The sequence below is a fragment of the Lithobates pipiens genome, unplaced genomic scaffold (assembly GCF_037356315.1).
Source record: "Lithobates pipiens isolate NorthernLeopardFrog02 unplaced genomic scaffold, aLitPip1_a1.2 Scaffold_25, whole genome shotgun sequence".
Classification (NCBI taxonomy): Eukaryota; Metazoa; Chordata; class Amphibia; order Anura; family Ranidae; genus Lithobates; species Lithobates pipiens.
In genome coordinates, this window is record NW_027507787.1 from 94,885,837 (window position 1) to 94,911,882 (window position 26,046).

At 47.1% G+C, this 26,046-nt stretch overlaps 1 protein-coding gene across 1 annotated transcript in view; it reads right to left on the minus strand.

Annotated features, from left to right (window-relative positions):
• Positions 1 to 18,306: 18,306 nt before the first annotated feature.
• The window catches only part of LOC143930420 (membrane-spanning 4-domains subfamily A member 4D-like), a 128,770-nt gene continuing 121,030 nt past the window's right edge, over positions 18,307 to 26,046 (minus strand). The window contains exons 6-7 of the mRNA XM_077454726.1: positions 23,439 to 23,558; positions 18,307 to 20,462 (exon numbers count right to left, since the gene is read on the minus strand). Coding sequence (XP_077310852.1) covers positions 20,328 to 20,462; positions 23,439 to 23,558 — 255 coding nt within the window. The 3' untranslated portion in view covers positions 18,307 to 20,327. The remainder of the gene's footprint in view (positions 20,463 to 23,438; positions 23,559 to 26,046) is intronic.

Genomic DNA, 26,046 nt, shown 5'->3' on the forward strand with positions numbered 1-26,046 from the left:
TTCGGGAGCCTGACATTTCACTCATGATCTACTGATTACGAGTGCAATGCTTTGCAGGCTCCGATGCAAAAAAAATAAAAATAATAACTGCACCTTTTTTTTTCTTAAAGGTGAACTTAGCCTTTAACCACTTCACATCCAGGCCAATTCTGACATTTCTCTCCTACATGTAAAATTCATTATTTTTTTGCTAGAAAATTACATAGACCGCCCCAAACATTATATATGTTTTTTTAGCAAAGACCCTAGAGAATACAATGACGGTTGTTGCAACTTTTTATCTCACACGGTATTTGCGCAGCAATTTTTCGAACATGCTTTAAAAAAAAAAAAGAACAGTAAAGTTAGCCCAAGTTTTAGCATAATGTGAAAGATGAAAAATATGTCGAGTAAATAGATACCCAACATGTCATGCTTGAAAATTGCACGCGCCTGTGGAATGGTGCCAAACTTTGGTATTTAAAAATCCCCATAGGCGACGTTTACAATTTTTTTACTGGTTACATGTTTTGAGTTTCAGTGGAGGTCTAGGGCTAGAATTATTGCTCTCACTCTAACATTCGTGGTGATACCTCACATGTGTGGTTTGAACACTGTTTTCATATGTGGGCGGGACTTACGTATGTGTTCGGTTCTGCGTACGAGCTCACAGGGACAGGGGCGCAAAAAAAATGTTATTGTTAATTTTACTTATTTTTTTAGTTTGACACTTAAAAAAAAATTTATTACTTTTATTCCTATTACAAGGAAACATCCCTTGTAATAGGAATATGGCATGATCGGACCTATTTACAGTGAGATATGGGGTCAATAAGACCCCATATCTCACCTCTAGGCTGGGAAGCCTAAAATCAAAAAAAAAAAAAAGCGATCACGGCTTCCCAGCCAAGGTGGTGCCGTTATTTTGAATGCAGAGGCCGGGTTGTGACGTCATAACATCGCGCCTGGCCTCCGAACGATCATAGAGACTCCGGGGACCATCTGGTCCGCTGGAAATCTCTATGATACCATCCGGGGGGCGGCGGATCCTGTGACCGACTCACCGATGGTCTCACCGACTCTCCATCGGTGAGACGGTAGAAGCACCAGAGGGCGGCGGGAGGGGGAGGCATGTCCCCTCCCGCTGCCCGTAAGAACGATCAAGCGGCGGAACAGCCGTTATGATCATTCTTATGGTGCAGGGAATCGCCGGCTGAAAATGGCGATATCTGAATGATGTCTGTAGCCTCAGGCATCATTCAGATATAACACCACAAAGGCCATTACATCATATGACGTAGCGCCAAGTGGTTACATTTTAATTGTTGCTGTGGCTAATCTGTGCACTCAATAGGGCCCTATGTTTGGCTGCAGAAATTTGGATTAACTACTTGTTGCTGTAGGCCAGTGACATGGTGCTGAGTGCTGAATCAGGAAAACATACTGGCATGCCGAAAAAAAAAGGCTCTCCAGGATAGCACCAGAAGCAAAAACAATAGAGTTACTGTAAAGCCCCATACACACTATCAGATTTTCTGCTGATTTTTGTCTTCAGATTTACCAAAACCATGTAGTGCAAGGGCCTGCCTGATTGCATACAAATTGAAACTAAGGTTTGACCTCATATTATATGGTTTTGGTAAATCTGAAGGAAAAAATCTGCAGAAAATCTGATAGTGTGTATGGGGCTTAAGATAACAGAAAGCCTGTGCTAATCTCAACATAGCTTTTCTGTTTAAAGGTGAACACAAAAGCAATTGAAGATTTTTTAGGGGTAAGTTCAAAAGGGTTAATGTAACTTCCGAACCGCTGCACCCTGATACGTCCTTACTTTGAAGTGGAATATCGTTGTTATGGCAGCAGCTAGAGACAGCAATAATTCTAGCCCTAGACCTCCTCTATAACTTAAAACATGCAACCTGTAGAATTTTTTAAATGTCGCCTATGGAGATTTTTAAGGCTAAAAGTTTGTTGCCATTCCACGAGCAGGCGCAAATTTGAAGTGTGACATGTTGGGTATCAATTTACTCGGCATAACATTATCTTTAACAATATAAAAAAATTGGGCTAACTTTACTGTTGTCTTATTTTTTAATTAAAAAAAGTGATTTTTTTCCCAAAAAAGTGTGCTTGTAAGAGCGCTGTGCAAATATAGTGTGATAGAAAGTATTGCAACAACCGCCATTTTATTCTCTAGGGTGTTAGAAAAAAAAATGTATAATTTTGGGGGTTCTAAGTAATTTTCTAGCAAAAAAAACAACAGTTTTTAACTTGTAAACACCACATCTCAAAAAGAGTCTCGGTCCTTAAGTGGTTAAAAAAAAAATCTAATGCCCCGTACACACGAGAGGACTTATGTCCGACAGACTTCCAAAGGAGTTCCGCCGGAGTTCCGCCGGAGTTCTGACGGAGTTCTGACAGACTTTTCGGCCGAACGGACTTGGCCACACACGATCACACTAAACTCCGACGGATTCGAACGTGATGACGTACGACCCGACTCGAATAAGGAAGTTCATAGCTAGTAGCCAATAGCTGCCCTAGCGTCGGTTTTAGTCCGTCGGAGTAGCATACACACGAGCGGAGTTTTCGAAGGGGACCGGGTCCGGCTGAGTTCCTTCGGGAAAATTTGAAGCATGCTTAATTTCTAAAGTCCGTCAGACTTTGGCGAATCAAAAGTCCGTTGCAGTCCACACACGATCGGATAGTCTGACGGACTCGGTCCTTCGGACTTTGGATGTTGAAAAGTCCGCTCGTGTGTACGGGGCATTAGGCCAACTACAGACATACCATGTGCGTCATATTCAGTAGCCCCCTGACAATAGATACAATTGTGCTCATAAAGTTTAAATACCCTGGCAGAATTTGATTTCTTGGTAATTTTTCTGAGAATATGAATGATAAGACAAACATGTTTCACTCATGGTTAGTGTTTGGCTGAAGCCATTTATTATCAATCAACTGTTTACTCTTTTTGAATCATAATGGCAACAGAAACTATCCAAATTACCCTGATCCAAAGTTGGCAATTTTGGCCTGATAACATGCACACAAGTTGACACAAAAGGGGTTTGAGTGGCTATTAAAGGTAACCATCCTCACCTGTGATCTGTTTGCTTGATCGACTGCTGTAATGAAGTTTCTGGATTCCGAGTCATGGGGAAAGCAAAAGAATTGTCAAAGGATCTGCGGGAAAAGGTAGTTGAACTGTATAAAACAGGAAGGGGATATAAAAAAATATCCAAGGAAATGAAAATGTCAATCAGCAGTGTTCAAATTCTAATCAAGAAGTGGAAAATGAGAGATTCTGTTGTAACCAAACCAGGGTCAGGTAGACCAACTAAAATTTCAGCCAAAACTAGCAGGAAAATTGTTCTGGGTGCAAAGAAAACCCACAAATAACTTCAGGTGAAATACAAGACTCTCTAAAAACATGCAATGTGGCTGTTTCAAGATGCACAATAAGGAGGCACTTGAAGAAAGATGGGATGGATCTATGCAAGTATCCCGCTTTCAATACACCAAACAGCATGGAGACAAGCTTCAAACCTTCTGGCACAAAGTTGTTTGGAGCGATGAGACCAAAATTTTGCTTTTTGGCCACAACCATAAACGCAACATTTGGAGAGGAGTCAACAAGGCCTATAATGAAAGGTACGGAGGTGGATCACTGATGTTTTGGGGATGTGTGAGCTACAAAGGCACAGGAAATTTGGTCAAAATTGTTGGCAAGATTAATGCAGTATGTTATTAAAAAATACTGAAGGAACATTTGCATTCATCAGCCATGAAGCTGCTCATGTGATGTTTTGGACATTCCAACATGACAATGATCCAAAACACAAGGCCAAGTCGACCTGTCATTGGCTACAGCAGAATAAAGTGAAGGTTCTGGGGTGGTCATCTCAGTCTCCTGACCCCAATATCATTGAGCCACTCTGGGGAGATCTCAAAATGTACAGTTCATGTAAGACAGCCCAAGAATTTACAGGAACTGGAGGCTTTTTTGCCAAGAGGAATGGGCAGCTTTACCACCTGAGACGATAAAGAGCGTCATCCACAAAAACCACAAAAGACTTTAAGCTGCCATTGATGTTAAAGGGGGCAAAACACGATATTAAGAGCTGGGGAATGCAAACTTTTGATCAGGGTCATTTGGGTAGTTTCTGTTGCCATTATGATTTAAAAGGAGTAAACACAGTTAGTGATGGACGAACTTCCGACGGGACGTTTCGCGAACGCGAAACGCGAACGGGCACAAACGTTCGCGAAAACGACCGTTCGCCGCGGGCTCCATTGACTTCAATGGGAGGCGAATTTCGCAAACCTTTAGGTCGAATTTGCGGCCACGGGGTAATTATTAGGGGGTAGCACGTAGTCCCACCACCTGGACAATAGCATAATACATGTATGAGGTGAATTTGGGATCGATAACTACAAGCATTTTTTTTTTATTTGGGAAATTGTTCTGACAATTCAGGACTATGGAGCTAATGAAGGCAATGGAGGAGAGGGAAGGTCAGGGACCAGGGTAGGCAAACAAGAGGGTGCAGGAGATACAGAGCACTGACAGCAGCACCGTAATACAGAGCACTGACATCAGCACCGTGACATACAGCGCTGACAGCAGCTCCGTGACATACAGCGCTGACAGCAGCTCCGTGACATACAGCGCTGACAGCAGCTCCGTGACATACAGCGCTGACAGCAGCTCCGTGACATACAGCGCTGACAGCAGCACCGTGACATACAGCGCTGACAGCAGCTCCGTGACATACAGCGCTGACAGCAGCTCCGTGACATACAGCGCTGACAGCAGCTCCGTGACATACAGCACTGACAGCAGCTCCGTGACATACAGCGCTGACAGCAGCTCCGTGACATACAGCGCTGACAGCAGCACCGTGACATACAGCGCTGACAGCAGCTCCGTGACATACAGCGCTGACAGCAGCTCCGTGACATACAGCGCTGACAGCAGCTCCGTGACATACAGCACTGACAGCAGCTCCGTGACATACAGCGCTGACAGCAGCTCCGTGACATACAGCGCTGACAGCAGCACCGTGACATACAGCGCTGACAGCAGCTCCGTGACATACAGCGCTGACAGCAGCTCCGTGACATACAGCGCTGACAGCAGCTCCGTGACATACAGCGCTGACAGCAGCTCCGTGACATACAGCGCTGACAGCAGCTCCGTGACATACAGCGCTGACAGCAGCTCCGTGACATACAGCGCTGACAGCAGCTCCGTGACATACAGCGCTGACAGCAGCTCCGTGACATACAGCGCTGACAGCAGCACCGTAAGCAGCCCCAGGAGGAAGTCAGCACAGCACAGGGATGGTGTGATCCCCTCATAATAAGAACCCCCAGGAGGAAGTCAGCACAGCACAGGGATGGTGGGAGCCCCTCATAATAAGAACCCCCAGGAGGAAGTCAGCACAGCACAGGGATGGTGGGAGCCCCTCATAATAAGAACACCCAGGAGGAAGTCAGCACAGCACAGGGATGGTGGGAACCCCTCATAATAAGCAGCCCCAGTAGAAATATGACACCGCTCAACCTCTTCAAAGAGGAGGGTAGGGGCATATAGTACGGTGTGCTTTTTTGGGTCAGGGAAGTGAGCCAAATGAATTAAGAAGGTCTGTGTGCTTGATTCCAAAAATTGTTTATAGACATATACATGGTCTACTGATCACATGTGTTGAATTCCTCCGAGATCCATGCCTCATTCATTTTTAGAAATGTGAGGTAGTTAACACTGTCGTGAGCTAGGCGAGTACGCTTATCGGTCACAATCCCCCCTGCTGCGCTGAACGTCCTTTCGGACAGGACACTGGATGAGGGGCAAGCCAACAGTTCGATTGCAAATTGGGCAAGCTCTGGCCAGAGGTCAAGCCTGCCCACCCAGTAGTCTAGGGGTTCATCACTCCTCAGAGCGTCCACATCGGCCGTTAACCCAATGTAGTCGGACACCTGACGGTCTAGGCGTTCCCTGATGCTGGATCCGGATGACACCTGTCGATGGGTCGGCTGAAAGAATGACCTCATATCCGAAGTCACCAACACATCTTCAAACCGGCCTCTTCTTGCAGGCGCTGTTGGATTGGTACCCGCAAATCCTTCTCTGGGAGTGGGAATTGCTCCTCTGCCAGCGCACGCAAAAGCAGAATGCAGCATTTCTCGAAGCAAGGCCTGGAAGTGCTGCATTCTGACAGCCCTCTGCGACGGCGGTAACATTTCCGCCATTTTGTGTTTGTACCGGGGATCTAAGTACGTTGCCACCCAGTACTGGTCCTTGACCCTCATGCTTTTTATACGGGGGTCCCTATTAAAACACTGGAGCATGAAGGCCCCCATTTGCACTCAAGCGGAAGGTATGTGGTGGTGGTGGTGTTGTTGGTGGTAGTGTCTTTGGGGGTGCACATAGCAGAGAGTGAAGAAGAGGGTGCAGATCGAGAGGATGAGGAGGGTGCAGAAGAATAAGGCTGAGTGAGCCACTCAACCAAGTCTGGTGCGTCCTTTAAAGTAATTGAACGCACCTTCTGCAACTTCCCACTTTGGCTCAAGGCTGTTGCTCCTGCCCTACCCCTACCACCCCTGCGGAAGGGCCTGCCTCTTCCTCTGCCTGTCATTTTTTAAATCACCCTGTGACAAAACTCTTAGTCCCTATACCGCTGAAGGACTGCTGCAGTATAGGGCAGCGGTCAGCAGTAGTGCACGTCAACCCTATGTATTGTGGACCGATAGCGGTCCTTACAGAACAGCAGACTGTACTGCACTCAGGCCTATGTACCGTAGCACCCTATACCAAGTTACCAGTCCTTATAAAAACTTTTGTGGACCAAGCAGGTTGTGTGTTAGTGATTAGCAGACTGTACGTCAGTCCCTATACCAATGAAGGACTGCTGCAGTATAGGGCAGCGGTCAGCAGTAGTGCACGGCAACCCTATGTATTGTGGACCGATAGCGGTCCTTACAGAACAGCAGACTGTACTGCACTCAGGCCTATGTACCGTAGCACCCTATACCAAGTTACCAGTCCTTATAAGAACTTTTGTGGACCAAGCAGGTTGTGTGTTAGTGATTAGCAGACTGTACGTCAGTCCCTATACCAATGAAGGACTGCTGCAGTATAGGGCAGCGGTCAGCAGTAGTGCACGTCAACCCTATGTATTGTGGACCGATAGCGGTCCTTACAGAACAGCAGACTGTACTGCACTCAGGCCTATGTACCGTAGCACCCTATACCAAGTTACCAGTCCTTATAAAAACTTTTGTGGACCAAGCAGGTTGTGTGTTAGTGATTAGCAGACTGTACGTCAGTCCCTATACCAATGAAGGACTGCTGCAGTATAGGGCAGCGGTCAGCAGTAGTGCACGGCAACCCTATGTATTGTGGACCGATAGCGGTCCTTACAGAACAGCAGACTGTAACGCACTCAGGCCTATGTACCGTAGCACCCTATACCAAGTTACCAGTCCTTATAAGAACTTTTGTGGACCAAGCAGGTTGTGTGTTAGTGATTAGCAGACTGTACGTCAGTCCCTATACCAATGAAGGACTGCTGCAGTATAGGGCAGCGGTCAGCAGTAGTGCACGGCAACCCTATGTATTGTGGACCGATAGCGGTCCTTACAGAACAGCAGACTGTACTGCACTCAGGCCTATGTACCGTAGCACCCTATACCAAGTTACCAGTCCTTATAAGAACTTTTGTGGACCAAGCAGGTTGTGTGTTAGTGTTTAGCAGACTGTGCGTCAGTCCCTATACCGCTGAAGGACTGCTGCAGTATAGGGCAGCGGTCAGCAGTAGTGCACGGCAACCCTATGTATTGTGGACCGATAGCGGTCCTTACAGAACAGCAGACTGTAACGCACTCAGGCCTATGTACCGTAGCACCCTATACCAAGTTACCAGTCCTTATAAGAACTTTTGTGGACCAAGCAGGTTGTGTGTTAGTGATTAGCAGACTGTACGTCAGTCCCTATACCAATGAAGGACTGCTGCAGTATAGGGCAGCGGTCAGCAGTAGTGCACGGCAACCCTATGTATTGTGGACCGATAGCGGTCCTTACAGAACAGCAGACTGTACTGCACTCAGGCCTATGTACCGTAGCACCCTATACCAAGTTACCAGTCCTTATAAGAACTTTTGTGGACCAAGCAGGTTGTGTGTTAGTGTTTAGCAGACTGTGCGTCAGTCCCTATACCGCTGAAGGACTGCTGCAGTATAGGGCAGCGGTCAGCAGTAGTGCACGGCAACCCTATGTATTGTGGACCGATAGCGGTCCTTACAGAACAGCAGACTGTAACGCACTCAGGCCTATGTACCGTAGCACCCTATACCAAGTTACCAGTCCTTATAAGAACTTTTGTGGACCAAGCAGGTTGTGTGTTAGTGATTAGCAGACTGTACGTCAGTCCCTATACCAATGAAGGACTGCTGCAGTATAGGGCAGCGGTCAGCAGTAGTGCACGGCAACCCTATGTATTGTGGACCGATAGCGGTCCTTACAGAACAGCAGACTGTAACGCACTCAGGCCTATGTACCGTAGCACCCTATACCAAGTTACCAGTCCTTATAAGAACTTTTGTGGACCAAGCAGGTTGTGTGTTAGTGATTAGCAGACTGTACGTCAGTCCCTATACCAATGAAGGACTGCTGCAGTATAGGGCAGCGGTCAGCAGTAGTGCACGGCAACCCTATGTATTGTGGACCGATAGTGGTCCTTACAGAACAGCAGACTGTAACGCACTCAGGCCTATGTACCGTAGCACCCTATACCAAGTTACCAGTCCTTATAAGAACTTTTGTGGACCAAGCAGGTTGTGTGTTAGTGTTTAGCAGACTGTGCGTCAGTCCCTATACCGCTGAAGGACTGCTGCAGTATAGGGCAGCGGTCAGCAGTAGTGCACGGCAACCCTATGTATTGTGGACCGATAGCGGTCCTTACAGAACAGCAGACTGTACTGCACTCAGGCCTATGTACCGTAGCACCCTATACCAAGTTACCAGTCCTTATAAGAACTTTTGTGGACCAAGCAGGTTGTGTGTTAGTGTTTAGCAGACTGTGCGTCAGTCCCTATACCGCTGAAGGACTGCTGCAGTATAGGGCAGCGGTCAGCAGTAGTGCACGGCAACCCTATGTATTGTGGACCGATAGCGGTCCTTACAGAACAGCAGACTGTAACGCACTCAGGCCTATGTACCGTAGCACCCTATACCAAGTTACCAGTCCTTATAAGAACTTTTGTGGACCAAGCAGGTTGTGTGTTAGTGATTAGCAGACTGTACGTCAGTCCCTATACCAATGAAGGACTGCTGCAGTATAGGGCAGCGGTCAGCAGTAGTGCACGGCAACCCTATGTATTGTGGACCGATAGCGGTCCTTACAGAACAGCAGACTGTAACGCACTCAGGCCTATGTACCGTAGCACCCTATACCAAGTTACCAGTCCTTATAAGAACTTTTGTGGACCAAGCAGGTTGTGTGTTAGTGATTAGCAGACTGTACGTCAGTCCCTATACCAATGAAGGACTGCTGCAGTATAGGGCAGCGGTCAGCAGTAGTGCACGGCAACCCTATGTATTGTGGACCGATAGCGGTCCTTACAGAACAGCAGACTGTAACGCACTCAGGCCTATGTACCGTAGCACCCTATACCAAGTTACCAGTCCTTATAAGAACTTTTGTGGACCAAGCAGGTTGTGTGTTAGTGATTAGCAGACTGTACGTCAGTCCCTATACCAATGAAGGACTGCTGCAGTATAGGGCAGCGGTCAGCAGTAGTGCACGGCAACCCTATGTATTGTGGACCGATAGCGGTCCTTACAGAACAGCAGACTGTAACGCACTCAGGCCTATGTACCGTAGCACCCTATACCAAGTTACCAGTCCTTATAAGAACTTTTGTGGACCAAGCAGGTTGTGTATTAGTGTTTAGCAGACTGTGCGTCAGTCCCTATACCGCTGAAGGACTGCTGCAGTATAGGGCAGCGGTCAGCAGTAGTGCACGGCAACCCTATGTATTGTGGACCGATAGCAGTCCTTACAGAACAGCAGACTGTACTGCACTCAGGCCTATGTACCGTAGCACCCTATACCAAGTTACCAGTCCTTATAAGAACTTTTGTGGACCAAGCAGGTTGTGTGTTAGTGTTTAGCAGACTGTGCGTCAGTCCCTATACCGCTGAAGGACTGCTGCAGTATAGGGCAGCGGTCAGCAGTAGTGCACGTCAACCCTATGTATTGTGGACCGATAGCGGTCCTTACAGAACAGCAGACTGTAACGCACTCAGGCCTATGTACCGTAGCACCCTATACCAAGTTACCAGTCCTTATAAGAACTTTTGTGGACCAAGCAGGTTGTGTATTAGTGTTTAGCAGACTGTGCGTCAGTCCCTATACCGCTGAAGGACTGCTGCAGTATAGGGCAGCGGTCAGCAGTAGTGCACGGCAACCCTATCTATTGTGGACCGATAGCGGTCCTTACAGAACAGCAGACTGTACCGCACCCAAGCCTATGTACCGTAGCACCCTAGACAGACCAAGTTACCAGTCCTGATAAAGAGCTTTGTGGAACAAGTGAGTTGTGAATGATTAGCAGACTGCAGCAGAAGGGCAGCAGTCAAGTATAATATTCTTTCTATATTTGGAAGAAAGAATATTATACGTGTACAAGCCTATTACCGTACCACTGATACCAGTCCTGAAAAGAACCTTTGTGGAACTAATAGTAACAGCAAGTCTTTAAAATTATCCTCACTGCCTGACACACTGCTTCCTGCCTGTCCCTATACAAATTGGCAAAAAAGAGTAGGCTGGAACGATTAGCTGGAACAGCTCTTTTGTGGACCTGATAGTAACAGCTAATGATGATGATGATGATGATGATGAAGAAAGACTAATCTGGCTGAGCTGTCCCTAAAATAGCAGCATACAGCGCTCTGTCCCTTTATCTAAACTGACAAAAGAAACTCAGGCTGCTGACCTAACACCTATACCAGTCCTGAAAAGAACTTTTGTGTACCAAATAGCTAGCGTTTTCTCTGTCCCTACTCCACACAGGATCCTTTCCCTACAGTGACAGAAGAAAGAATGTAAAATGGCCACCGGATCGGGTGTATTTATAGGTTAGGGGGAATGTCCAAGTGTCCATGAGCTGTCATGTCTCAATTGGTTGTCCTGTAACACATGATAAACGTGTCACGAAAGGTTAAAGTTCTTGTATACATTAAACACGTAAGTCCGCCGGGGCGAACGACGGAAAAAGGCGTTCGAACCCGCGGACGGCGAAAGTCGGAAATTCGCCGCGAAACGACCGCCGGGCGAACCGTTCGGCCATCACTAAACACAGTTGCCTCAAATATGGTGGCAAAGAAAGTCACCGACTGTGAACAACACAAAGGCACTAGCAGCGCTTTAAAAAAAAAACATAAACATAAAACTATAAGTATGAATTTAAAATGTAATACAAAACTAAGTATATGTAAATATCAACCTACACACAGTAAGAAATCTTATAATATGCATAAATACTGTGTTATTTAAACTCAATTTGTTCCTCTATGGATCACTCTACCTACATATTTCTCATATTCAGTAGGCATATGTCTATTCATATAATTGGTCGCAATACAAATGCAAGAAACCAAAAATATCCGTTACATATGCCAGAAACAAAAAAAGTCCATCAATGTTTCAATAATAATTCATAGTCAAAATTACTGCAAGCAAAAAAATTTGAAATAAAAATGTGGCAAGTGTTGCTAGCAGATCATTCAGAATCTTAGTAGTCCACCACCACACCTCCTGTGCAAATCCCTATAGGTTATGCACTTACCAGAAGCAGCTGGTTCAAAAGCACATCTCTTATCATCTCTTATCAACAGATGACCGTATCTTCAGCTCTCACATATGACAAGGCATCAGATATATCCCATCGGTTATATATTAGTCACTGTATCAGTATAACTGCTGTGGTAAATAAATCTCCTGTCCATTAGGTCCTTGTAGCTCGGGAGATGGGGCTTCCATTTTTGAGTAATATAGCAGCAGCCAGGGCAGGACTTACCATTGGGCTTGACTGGGCTCAAGCCCATGGGCCCCTGCCTATTAGGGGGCCCCGCGGGCCCCACGAGATACATAGCCGAGTGTACTCAGCTCGGCTCTGCTTACAGTCATGCCCATTCCCTCCCTATGATGGACATAACACAGGGACTGGGCGTGACTGTGAGCCGAGCCGAGTACACTCAGCTACTCTCGGCTCTGCTCGGGACTGCGAGAGGACCTGAGAGCCACTGTAAGGACATATTCGGCGACCCATCACAGTTTTCTATGGAAGTTACATTCCGTCTCCGCCATCTTGCTACACCCCACACTCGTCCACACTAAGGATACACTAAGAAGGGGTAAAGTAGACATGTTGTTACACCCACCGAAGTTTTGCATTTTAGACCTATTTATAACATTAAAGTTAGTATATAGTAAAATACAGGACTTACAACTCCGTCTGACTACTTAGATGTTGAATTTTAAAAGCAGCGAACTTCTGTCAGATTAGCAAACCTGTGAGATGGGCAGGGTTTCCGCTGCTTTTAAAATTCAAGATCTAAGTAGTCAGACGGAGTTCTAAGTCCTGTATTTCACTATATAAATTGACTCTGGTGGGTGTAACAACATGTCCGCTTTACCCCTTCTTAGTGTATCCTTACTGTGGACGAGTGTGGGGTGTGGAAAGATGGCGGCAACGGAACTCCACTTCCATAGCAAACTGCGATGGGTCACCAAATATGTCGTTACACTGCCGAGAGGACCCGACAGCCACCGATATACACAGGACTCTGTATCTTGGCGGCGCCATTTTAAAAACTTCAAGACTGCAATGACAAGGCTGCAAATGACACTAGACAAGGCTGCAGAAGGATGGGCAAGGCTGCAGATGGACACTGATAAGGCTGCATTGATGGGCATTTAAATGTAAGTTTTTCCCTTAAACTTCCCTCCTAAAAGATTTTTTTCCTTAAAATTCCCTCCTAAACGTGGGGTGCGTGTTATACGTTGGCACGTGTTATACACCGATAAATACTGTAATGTATGGAAGGTAGGGCCTGAAAGTGACTCATGCCCAGGGGCCCCCACCACTCTAAGTCCTGCCCTGGCAGCAGCTATAGTTTAGCACTTACCGTGAGCACTGAGGGAGTGGGATTTTAGTTTTCTAATATCTTGCTCATATTTTTTTTAGTAAACACAGTTGATTGATAATAAATGACTTCAGCCAAACACTAACCATGAGTGAAAGAAACGGTTTTGTTATCATTCATATTCCCTGAAAAATGGCCAAGAAATCAAATTCTGCCAGGGTATGTAAACTTATGAACACAACTGTATCAGGAAAATAATCTACCACGTTCAAATAGATTTTCAGCTGAAACTACTGTTCATGTGTATATAATGTAGCACCCTGAGGTTTAGTCCCAAATTTACCTGTAAGGACTAGTTATTTTGGTTGATTTAGGGAGAAATCAATAGATCTCTATCAGTTTGGCCTTGTTACATAGTTGCACTTGTTGCACTTTTCTCTTCTACCGCTAGGTGGGCGGGTACTTGGTGGTAATAGAAATTATATGGGCACCCCAAGGTCTGGTTATGGGTATATGGGTATTGAGCTAATGAGTAGAGGTTTTCTTGAATCAATTAGCCTGCTGGGAGCACCTATATATTTGGGTGGAGTCAGGTGATCTGTGACACTTGGATTGCTGTCTGGGTGGACGTGTGTTGTACCCCCCCAACCCCTCCCCCCCCCCCCCCCCGGGCTGCTAGGCTGAGGGCATCTGGCTGCTAGGCTGGATGAGGGCCTATCCAGAAGTAAAAAGAGTGGCACAGGGTTGGTATTGCCGCTTGTAGTCCAACCAGAGGTGACGGTTCTGCCGGCCGGAGAACCTGTCAGTGGTCGTAGGTAGAAGGAAAACTGTGACCAGGCCTGGACTGGGACAAAAAATAGACCCGGGCATTTTGGAATGAGCAGCCCATGACACCATAACCGGCCCCTTTCCCACTTTCCATCCTGATGAATCCCCCGGGAGAGGGGAGCAGGAAACCCGGCAAAGGTGCGGGGGGCAAGGGGGACAGGGAAAGAGTGGGGGGCAGAGAGCACAGGGAAGAACCTTGAGAACATGGGGTGGGGCGAGAGTACAGGGGGGCTGGAGAGCACTGTGGGGGGAGATGGAGAGAATGGGGGGCAGAGAGCACAGGGGAGAGGCAGAGAACACAGGGAGGAAGAGGAGATCACAAGGGGGCTGGAGAGCATGGGGGGACTGGAGAGCACAGGGAGTGGGGGGTTGGGGAGCACAGAGGGAAGCAAAAACACAGGGTGGGGCGGAGAGCACAGGGGGGAGGTGGAGAGCACAGGAGGGAGGCGGAGATCACTGGGGGGGGGGCTGTAGAGCACTGGGGGGAGAGGCGTAGGGCACAGTGGGGCAGTGTAGAGCATGGGGGAGGTGGAGATCACAGGGGGGCTGGAGAGCACTGGGGGGGCTAGAGAGCACTGGGGGAGAGGCAGAGGGCACAGGTGGGCACCATAGAGCACGGGGGGCTAGAGAGCACTGGGGGGCAGCGAAGAGCGCAGGGAGAGAGATGGAGGGCCTGGGGGCAGCGTAGAGCATGGGTGGAGGTGGAGAGCACAGGAGGGAGGTGGAGAGAAGAGGGGACGGTGAAGAGCACAGGGGGAGAGGCAGAGGGCATGAGGGGAGGTGGAGAGCACAGGAGGGAGATGGAGAGCACAGGGGGTGAGGAGAGCACTATGGGGGGAGGCGGAGAGCATGGGAGGGCAGAGAGCACAGGGGAGAGGCAGAGAACACAGGGAGGAAGAGGAAGAGGAGAGCACAAGGGGGCCGGAGAGCATGAGGGGACTGGAGAGCACAGGGAGTGGGGGGTTGGAGAGCACAGGGGGAAGCAAAAACACAGGGTGGGGCGGAGAGCACAGGGAGGAGGTGGAGAGAACAGGGGGTAGGCGGAGATCAATGGGGGGGGGCTGTAGAGCACTGGGGGAGAGGCGTAGGGCACAGGGGGCAGTGTAGAGCATGGGGGAGGTGGAGATCAAAGGGGGGTTGGAGAGCACTGGGGGGGGCTAGAGAGTACTGGGGGAGAGGCTGAGGGCACAGGTGGGCAGCGTAGAGCACAGGGAGAGAGATGGAGGGCACAGGGGGAAGCGTAGAGCATGGGGGCAGGTGGAGAGCACAGGAGGGAGGTGGAGAGAAGAGGGGGGAGGTGAAGAGCACAGGGGAGAGGCAGGGGGCACAGGGGGCAATGTAGAGCATGGGGGAGGTGGAAAGCACAGGAGGGAGCTGAAGAGCACAGGGGGTGAGGTGCAGGGCACAGGGGGCAGCGTAGAGCATGGGGGGAGGTGGAGAGCACAGGAGGGAGATGGAGAGCACAGGGGGTGAAGCGCAGGGAACAGGTAGGCAGCATAGAGCATGGGGGGAGATGGAGATCACAGGGGGAGGTGAAAAGCACAGGGGGGCAGCGTAGAGCATGGGGGAGGTGGAGAGCATGGGAGGAAAGATGGAGGGCACAGAGGGGCAGCATAGAGCATGGGGAGGTGTAGAACACAGGAGGGAGGTGGCGAGAACAGGGGGGCTGGAGAGCACTTGGGGGTGCTAGAGAGCATTGGGGGAGGTGAAGTGCACAGGGGGGCAGCGTAGAACATGGGAGGAGGTGGAGAGCACAGGAGGGAGGTGAAGAGCACAGGGGGAGAGTCAGAGGGCACAGTGGGGCAGCATAGAGCATGGGGAAGTACTGGGGGGAGGTGGAGAGCACAGGGGGGGCTGGAGAGCACTGGGGGAGAAGTGGAGGGCACGGGGGGGGCAGCGGATACCATGAGGGGAGGTGGAGAGCACAGAAGGGAGGTGGAGAGCACTGGGGGGGCTGTAGAGCACTGGGGGAAGTGAAGAGCACAGGGGGAGAGCATAGAGCATGGGGGGAGGTGGAGAGCACATAGGGAGGTAAAAAAGCACAGGGAGGAGAGGCGGAGGGCACAGGAGGGCAGTGTAGAGCATGGGGGGTGGTGGAGAGCCCAGGAGGGAGTAGGAGAGCACGGGGGGCTGGATAGCACTGGGGGAGAAGTGGAGGGCACAGGGGGGCAGCGGAGAGCACGGGGGGAGGTGGAGAGCACAGGGAGAGAGACGGAGAGCACAGGGGGGCAGCGGAGAGCATGGGGAGGTGGAGAGCACAGGGGGCAGCGGAGAGCATGGGGGGAGGTGGAGAGCACAGAAGGGAGGTGGAGAGCACTGTGGGAGGTGAAGAGCACAGGTGGAGAGCGTAGAGCATGGAGGGAGGTGGAGAGCACAAGGGGGAGAGGCGGAGGGCACAGGGGGGCAGTGTAGAGCATGGGGGGAGGTGGAGAGCACAGGGGGCAGCGGAGAGCATGGGGGGAGGTGGAGAGCACAGGGTGCAGCGGAGAGCATGGGGGGAGGTGGAGAGCACAGGGGACAGCGGAGAGCATGGGGGAGGTGGAGAGCACAGAAGGGAGGTGGAGAGCACTGTGGGAGGTGAAGAGCACAGGTGGAGAGAGTAGAGCATGGGGGGAGGTGGAGAGCACAAGGGGGAGAGGTGGAGGGCACAGGGGGGAGGAGGAGAGCACAGGGGGGCCTGGATAGCACTGGGGGAGAAGTGGAAGGCAAAGGGGGCCGCGAAGAGCATGGGGGAGGCGGATATCACAGGTAGAGAGAGGCAGAGGGCACAGCAGAGAGAGAGGCAGAGGGCACAGCAGAGAGAAAGGCAGAGGGCACAGCAGAGAGCATGGGGAGGTGCATATCACAGGGAGAGAGAGGCAGAGGGCACAGCAGAGGGGGAGGTGGAGAGCACTGGGTGGGTTAGAGAGCACTTTGCGGGGGGGGGGGGGAGAGGGCATTGGGGGGGTGTAGAGATAAGCAGGACAGGAGGAACGGTAGGGCGGTTGCATATAGAAGAATTATTCTCTCCATCTTCCTCCCGCAGTACCTGAAAGCCTGCAAGAGGGAGAGGAGAAGCATTCAGAGACTGCCGGAGGAAGATGGAGAGAATGATTCTTCTATATGCATCCGCCCCACTGCTCCTCCTATACAGGTTACAGGTGGCCACACTTACTTTCTCTCTGATCCGGGGCTGCATCAGGCTCCTCTCCCCTTCGTGGTCACGCCCCCAGGCTCCAACGGGTTAACTCTACTGGCGGCCGTGGAGAGGTCTCTCCTCTAGCCCCTTCCCCTTTATGCCTCAGTCCCCCTTGTGCCGATGGCTGAGCCTGAGCTGAACTGGCAGCCGGGCGGCCACGGAAAGGTTAGGGGACTGGCGGGGGGTTAAAGAGCAGCCTGCCTTGGCCCCGCAAGCAAGGACATGTGGCCACGGCCCACCGGGCAAATGTCCGGTTTGCCTTATGGCCAATCCGGGCCTGGCTGTGACCACAAAGAGACCAACCACCTTTACCAGAAACCACAGTGAGTAGCTGAAGCAAGTACCGGAACCACATTCTCACCAAACTTCGGGTGGTGATCAAGTCAGCAATCCCAACCCGCGGAGGAGAAGCTTACAGCGCACAATACACACAATATTTTTACACAGGGTATACAGAATAGGTAGGTGTGTGTTTGTGTGTGTGTATTTCTAAATATAGTTAGGCTTAAATTCCCCTCTAACCACAAATTTTCATATATTTATATGATAAATGTACTTTTGGTAAAGTAATCTCTCTATATGTTTACTCCCCCCCCAAACAGCCTCCGAAAATTCATCGCATTTTTTTTCCCCGTTGTTCAAGATCTTCAGTGTGCACCTACACAGCCCTTTTAGACAGTCGTCCAGTAGGGCTTCATTTATAGGAGAGGCCATCCACTGTTTTGAAAGGTGGAAGACCTTTCCTTAGGAATAAAAAAAGTTTGTGCCACACTTGTGTAGATAAAGCAAAAGCAGAGCCTGGCTGGGAGACATCTGTTTGGATCCCAGGGGGTAGCACAGTGAAGATCTCATATAGCAGAGGCAGGTAAGTATGAGATTTTCGGGGGGGAGGGTGGGGTGGTGGTCATGTAAAGGATCACTGTATGTAAAGTAGTTATCCTTTAACCACTTCAGCCTCAGAAGGATTTACCCCCTTCCCGACTACGCCATTTTTGCGATATGGCACTGCGACGCTTTAACTGACAATTGCGGTCATGCTACGTTGTACCCGAACAAAATCAATTTTTCCCCACAAATAGAACTTTCTTTTAGTGGCATTTGATCACCTCTGCGCTTTTTTTTTGGTGCTATTGTCAGAAACCATGAAATCAGACTGAGACAGAAGTACAGTTAAATCACACTTGTTTAATAACAAAGGTAAAAAGAACAAATGCAGTCAAAACATAGCCAAAGTTCAGTAACCGGAACGGATAGTCAGCCAAGCCAGAAGTCAGGGATCAATGTAGTGGAACAGCAAGCAGGATCTGGAGCCAGAAGGGATGTCAGCAAAGCAAGTATTTGAACAGGAACACAGGCGATCGTCTCTGTGATGTTGGCAAAGGCAAAGGCAGAGATCCACTGGGCTAAACGGTTTAAGTAGGCTGGACTGACGAGCAGGATCATCAACAGCTGGGTAACTGTGGAGTAGGGATGAGCCCGGTGTTCGATTCGGACTTCAAATTCGTGTGATACGAACGGCTCACAATGTACTGCGCCAGTCACAGTGCATTGCTGGCAGATGGTTGGCCAAGCATGCACTGTGACCCCACATGCTTGGCCAATCACAGTGCTGGCAGCGAGGAGAGCCATAATTGGCCACAGGTTGGATGCCTGTGGCCAATTATGACTCAGGGGGTTTAGTACACAGCCCACACTATATAAGGCTGCCAGCGCTGCGGCTTTATGTAGTGTGTCGCGGCGTTCATAGAGAGAAGGATAGGCAGGGACAGTGTCAGCTGTGCTTTACTTCTTTAGATAGCGCTGTTACAGTGAGTGTAGTGTTCAGGGAGAGAGCAGGATAGGCAGGGACAGTGTCAGCTTTGCTTTGCTTCCTAACCTAGTGCTGTTACAGTGGGTGTAGTGTGCCTCCTGCACAGCATACACCTGAATCTACCCCCCCCCCCATTGCTGGTGTTGTGTAGTTGATTTGTGCAACACAGGCATCTGCCTAATATTCAGTCAGTGTAGTGTGCCTCCTTCACAGCATACACCTGAATCTACCCCCTCGTTGCTGGTGTTGTGTAGTTCATTTGTGCAACACAGGCATCTGCCTAACATTAACATAATATATTTTGGGTGCGGGGTTCCCCTTAATATCCATACAAGACCCAAAGGGACTGGTAATAGGCTGGGGTAGGGGGGTGATGGGGTAGCCATGCCATTTTTCTCAAATATTTTCATCCATATTTCCAGGACAAGACATTACATTAAAGCCGCAAGCAGTTTTAAATGGCTTTTTTTCCTTTACAAATGTTATTTTGTGCAGGGACTGTTCTAAACATGGGAAACACGCGCTACTTCACAGGCATACTTTAGACACCCCCCAGGTACGATATTTAAAGAAATATTTCACTTTTTTTTTTCCACTTTATGCATCATTAAAATGACTGCTCTAGAAAAAACATCAGTTTTTAAAACTTCTTTTTGCATTAATACATGTCCCCTGGGGCAGGATCCAGGTCCCCAAACCCTTTTTAGGACAATAACATGCATATTGGCCGTTATAATTAGCACTTTAGATTTCAATCGTTCACGTTCATTGTAATTAATAGGGTTCTAACGTTCGTGCAAACTTTCAGTCCTTTCGCAGGTTCTGGTGCGAACCGAACCGGGGGGTGTTCGGCTCATCCCTACTGTGGAGAGATAGGAGCTGGCAATTAGCCAACAGCTGAGCGGCCAGCTCTGAGAAGGAAGGGCTGAGCACAGCCCTGACAGCTATGAACAAAAAAAGCAACAATTTTGAAAAAAAAAAAGCAATAGACTGATGAGCTTATCCCTCTGCCGCTATACTTTTCTATCCTTTCAGCAAGCTGCGTGCCTGGTTGGGTCCTCGTGCTGCTTCTCCTTTCCCCTTTTTCCTGAGCTCTGCTGTACAGTAGGTTGCAGGAGGCTTATAAGAGAAATTCAGGTACTTGCATTAAAATGCATTTAATTGGGTATTTATATGAGATAAATTGAATAGTTTGTGCTTTATATATCTATCTGGAGTTCAGCTTTAAGAATAAACTATGTATTAAGGTGCTGCTTGATATACATTGACATACATTTATACTGACATTTTCTGGGAAAAATATGTGTACTCTGCTAAAGCTGCCGTTTGCTCAAGTTGTTTTTCCTGTGGGGCTTAATGGGAATAATGCGATCCATCTAGTTCTGATAATTGGATGGAAACATGGGGTACTGAGGAGCTTGGTTCACTGTAGGAGAACTAGCCATTCCTTGGTTGGGAGCAGTTGGATATACATTTCTTTCCAGGCCACTATTCCCGATCACAAACACCTGCTGGGAGAGCAATGATAATAATATAAAGGTTAAAAAGTACTGTATATTCACAAAGATAAATCCACAATTTTAAGGCTTACAAAGACATGCAAATAAAATAAAAAAAAGTAGTAAAATACAGCCAGGACTGATTATTTATGATTTGTTTAACTCAGAAATAGTATTTGGTATGGAGAGAATGTCACATATTTAATAGCGCTGGACCTCTGAGGTTACTTCACTGGTGTTATATTATCTTAAAGTATTGGTGTTTATGTAAATTACATGGTTCCCGAATAGTCAGCTGCTACACCCTATAGGATCTTTAAGGTCAGTTTGGCTTGTAGTGTAAAAAAAAATGAAAATGAAGCACGGCACCACTACTGGGAGGTAAATACAATTTTATTCCAATAAAAGTCAAGAGGACAAGCCAAAAAGAAGCCAACTGCTGCTAACCTAGCAGCTGTTAAGGGCTGTGCTTGTAATCACTTTGAAAAAAAAAACACAAAAAACCACACACATTAAAAAGGTCCAGTTCACATGTCTATCACCACCTGACGACAGAGGTGCTCTTGGACCAGTGTTGCCAACCTAGCAGAGTGAAATTTACTGACACGACACCCAAAATTTCCTGGCACAGCCAAGTTTTTACTGGCATTTACAAAAGTTACAAAATTAAGTGCAAATTTTTGTATTTAGGCTACAAACAAGTACAATATGCAATTAGCAATTTGATTTAAGGTAGATATTAGGGCAAAAAACATATTTCTTATTTTATTTTTGATATAGTAAGTAAGTAGCTCAGGGACAGGACTCAGGAGGGCAAGAAATTAGAATAGGAAGGCACACACACATGAAGTTGACTCTTTGTCACTTCAGTCCACTCCAGTCTAAACAGCACTGACAGTCCTGCTCCAGACCTGATCTGCTCCTGACCTTGCAGACCCACACACGAGGCTCTGGCCTCTCTGCTTTACTCCCTTGCATCATGACATCACACAATACGCTCAGGCACCGCCTCCACCAGTGCTGCCCAAACACACTGTAGCAGGGACTCAGATGGTCTCGGCCGACTCTGGACCGAGCCGAACATCACAGCCATATTTTTTACTGTCAACTTTTTCCTTTTACTGGCATTTTCTGGCAGGAGAAAATTGCCTATTTTTTACTGTCTGCCAGTAAAAATACTGATGGTTGGCAACACTGTCTTGGACCTGCAAAACTTGTTGACTACTGTTTGGATTTCCCCCCTGACTTTTATTGGAATTGGGGTTGTATGTGGTTCTCTTAATAGTGGTGTGGTGTCTCAGTTTAAATTTTTATTACAAACCATTTTAGGAAATTGTGGCTGTATAAGGATTTGGATTTAGGTGGTCACATACATAGGATATGGGTTTAGAAAGTGCTGGGACTTCTAGCACTGTCATGTAGACTTGGACAATGTTCATCTAAGCCCTTGTACACACGGTTGGACATTCCCACAACAAAATCAGTCGGATTTTGTCAGAAACTGGTGTTGCATACACACGGTCGGAGAAAGTTATCGGAAAATACGATCATTCGGAATGTGATGATGTTCGTTCGTTACGACGAGACTACGTTCAGGCTAGTAGCCAATAGCTTTGGTCTAGGAATTTGATCTGAGCATGCGTGGCACTTTGTCCGATTGGAATTCTCCACAAACGATCGGAAAAAGTCCGATCAGATCATGTTGTCGGAAAAATTTTATATCCAGCTCTCAAACTTTGTTGGTCGGACATTCCGACGGAAAAAGTCAGATGAAGCCCACACACAGTCGGATTATTCGAAAACACGGTCCGATCGGACATTTTCCGACGGAATGTCCGACAGTGTGTACAAGGGCTTAGGCAGTAACAATCAGGAGGCATTCTCTATGATGCTCCACTTGTTCAATGTGGCAGGCAGATGGATCCTTTCCTGCTGCCTGATTGGCCATGAGCTATGCAGAATGTTGTCTTCATTTCCTCTTTATACCTTTAGATTTGAAATTAAAGCACATTAGGGTCCAGAGAGCATAGGACATTACTAGTCTTGATCTGCATCTACAGTATCTGTCTCTAAAGTGAAAAAGCGTTTATACTTTGACCTATAATTTAATTCTTGTACAGGGACCCTTTGCTGATTACATCTTCCACTAAGTAGAGTTAGTTGTTTTCCTACAAATATCTATGACAGCGATCCTTAACCTCTGCCTTCAAGTACCCCTAATAGGCCATGTTTCCTCTTGGTGGAAGATGTAGTCAGCACAAGGTTCCATGACTGCTATTTTATCCAAGTAGAAGATTACCTTTAGTTGTTTCCTACGAGGACCAATGACAGTGGTTCACAACCTCTGCCCTCAAGTACTCCTGGTAGGCTATTTTTGGGAATCCTTCTGAGTTAAAAAGGCTGTAATGGAACCCTTTGCTGGCTGCATTTTCCACTAAATAAAAGATTTCCTTTAGTTGTTTTCCTATGAGGATCTATGGCAGTGGTTCACAACCTCTGTCCTCAAGTACCTCCAGTAGGCCATATTTTGGAATTCTAAAATAAAATAACTGTCATAATTACCAAGTTACTGGCATTGACTTAAAGCACCTGTAAAGGAAATACTGAAACATGGGCTGTTATTATTCAGGATTTATATAGCACCAACAGTTTACACAGCGCTTGAGGTACTTAAGGTCTGAGGTTGGGAACCACTGAAAACATGGCCTGTTGAAGGTATTTAAGAACTGAAGTCGGGAACCATTGATCTATGGTATTTATTTTCATATCCTTGCACAAGCATTTATGCTTCCCAAATATAACTAATGATATCGTTAAACTATTGACAGGCATCATACATGTCACTTTTGCAAGTAGTTCCACTTTAACATATCTTCAAATCAATACATCCTAAAGCATAGCTATGATGTGCACAAGGTAAAAAAAGGCAAGTAGGTCTGATGAGCTAAAAATGTATGCTTGATGCTTTTTACCAAAAGCTCCTCTTACCTGCTGTGGAATAGAATTTCCAATCATTGAGCTACATCCAAATGATGAGATGGAGATGGACAAACACAGTTGTAGCATGGTTGCTATGATCAGCGATATGAAAATGGTCTCTCTAACAGCCTGTCAAAAGAAGCATGGGAATAATATGTGGCATATTTGTATTTCTAGTTTCCTGTTCATGCATCATTTCAAGTTCTGCACAAGCCACTAAAAGTCTCATAATGAAACCAGTGGCGGCTGGTTTTTTTTGGGGGTGGGGGGGTGGGGAAACCAGTCGGTCGGCAGCAAACCCCCCTGGGAGGACAGTCGGGACATCAAAGCCCTGCACTTACCCCATCTAGAAAATGGGCAGGTAGCAGCTTTCTTCCTTCTCCTGTGGATCATGGCAGCTTCTGCCATGCATCTCCCTCCTCCTCCGCCTAGGCCTCCAATAGGATCGCCTGTCCTTTCAGCCAATCAGGAAACGGGTATAAGACCCTCGCTTTCAGATTGGCAGAGAGGTGATTCAGTGTTAGAAGAGAGAATATTAATTCGCTCTGCATCCCGAACCCACCCTATTTTGAAGCCAAGGCCCATCCGCCCTTGAATGAAACCAATGTTAAGGTCTTATCTCTCTGGGCAGCATTAATATTTAAAGGCTAAATTCACCTTTAAAAAAAATAAAAATTCCAGCTCCCCTATGTACCAATATACCATTAATGTACCTCTTTTGCAAAAAAATAAAATCTTTCTTTGATTTTTAGAACAAGGCCTTACCTTAACCCCTGCTGTAGTTCTCAGAAAGTTGCATCACTGTCTGGTATGTAGAAACAGAAAGAACAGCCCGGAGTAAAAAAGAAAGAGAATAAACGCAGGGCTGGCATGAGTAGGTTAACAGGGAGTAATACAGGCAGGGGGAGTGGCTAAGGATTGAATGGGGGCTGAGCTGGGAGCAGGTAAAGCAGAGGTGGATCCCGCCCCAGCGTCAGTCGGAAGAAGGAGAAGGATCCCCACCCTCCCTCCCTAAATTTAATTAAGGTGGATTGTGATAACATATTCCTTTTCAGAAGTTCTTAACGGATGTCGTAGCAGTTGGCAGGTGTTGGTCTGCAGGTGAAGAAAGATACCCCCTCCCCACAGTGAAGGTGATGCAGGACCCATTGGAGATATGGGCTTGTTGGTGATATTACATATAAGGATTTATATGGAATATGTGAAATGGTGCACTGCGGTCAATAGTTGGTTGTCTTTGAGCTAGTATGTCAGCTTGAGGCCTAGTTTACAGTTAATAGGCCCGCAGTGTATGGTTGATCATTTACGGTAATTGGGTGGGAGAGAGAATGTCCTGCAGAAGACCAACACTATCAATTTCCAGTCAACAGATGTTTATTGTTACATGTTCAATTTATTGGTTATTAATAAAGAGGCTGCTACGGCCACTAATTGCTCCAATAAGGTGTGGTCTCCTTTACTGGGAAAAAGGGGAAAGGTACGGAGTGGGTGGCTGGGCAACTGTATCAAACATCTAAAGGGAATTATTCCTGCGCCTAATCAGGAAGAAGTCTGATTGTTGTACTGCTGCACACACTGGGATGGGGTACTAGAACCAGAATAAAAGAAAAAAGGGGGCAGAGAAGTAGTGATGCGCAGTACTATAATGGAAAATCTAGTCGGAACAGGTTAATAGGTACACTAGGCTCTCAAATAATTAGGTAATAAATATAGTATCGTTCGTCCTAAAAGGTGCTATATAAGAACATACAAGCCAATATGTGTTTGAAGAATAGTGAGGAGCCCTCACAGCTATACCGTAATAGTATTTTGAATAAAAATCATGTGAATGTTCAAAAAATTCCAATAGTTTAAAACATAATTCCCAATGCGAAGTTGCATAAAGTGGCAGTGCTGGATATAAGGTCCGTGCAGGTAACTACTACATCATATAGTGATTTAAATAATATATATGAAACAGTCGACAAGATATATGGTGATTCCCAATGCGATTTGTTCAAACTGACAAAGTCGCATAAAAGTGCCAGTGCCAAACAGAAAATAGGTCTGTGAAAATATCTATTGCATCCAAATATGAAAATATAATGCACAAAAAACAGTCACTAAAATAAAACAATGGTGCAAATAATGGTTGACTTGTGACTGAAGAAATCGCATAAAGTGACAAATGCAAAAAAAGGGGGAGGGGGAGTGAATATGTGCAAGTGTCCTATGTGGTAAAGAGTAGTATCAGTTAAATACTATCATCAAACACAACAGAATATTAAATCCAAAGCAGAAAAAAATATAGAAAAAAATTAATCTTGGTGTTGGGGGAAAGGAAAGAACCTTCTAAAAAATAAATATAATCCGAACATGAGAAGGGGGAGTGCACAATGTTTTCAAACTTAATAAATACATAAAATTGAGCAATAATCTTTGTTAAAAATGTCCATTCAACTTGTGCGACACCCGATAGCGATTATCTCGAAAATCACGTGTAACGAAGTAATCGCATACAGTGCTGGTGCTTTAAATATCTGTGTACTACAAAGTAACAGCTTAAGCGGTGGTGGTAATAGTGATGGTGAATGTATCCCACGTGGTCCTGTGTGATCGAAATATGGGTGTCCCCTTA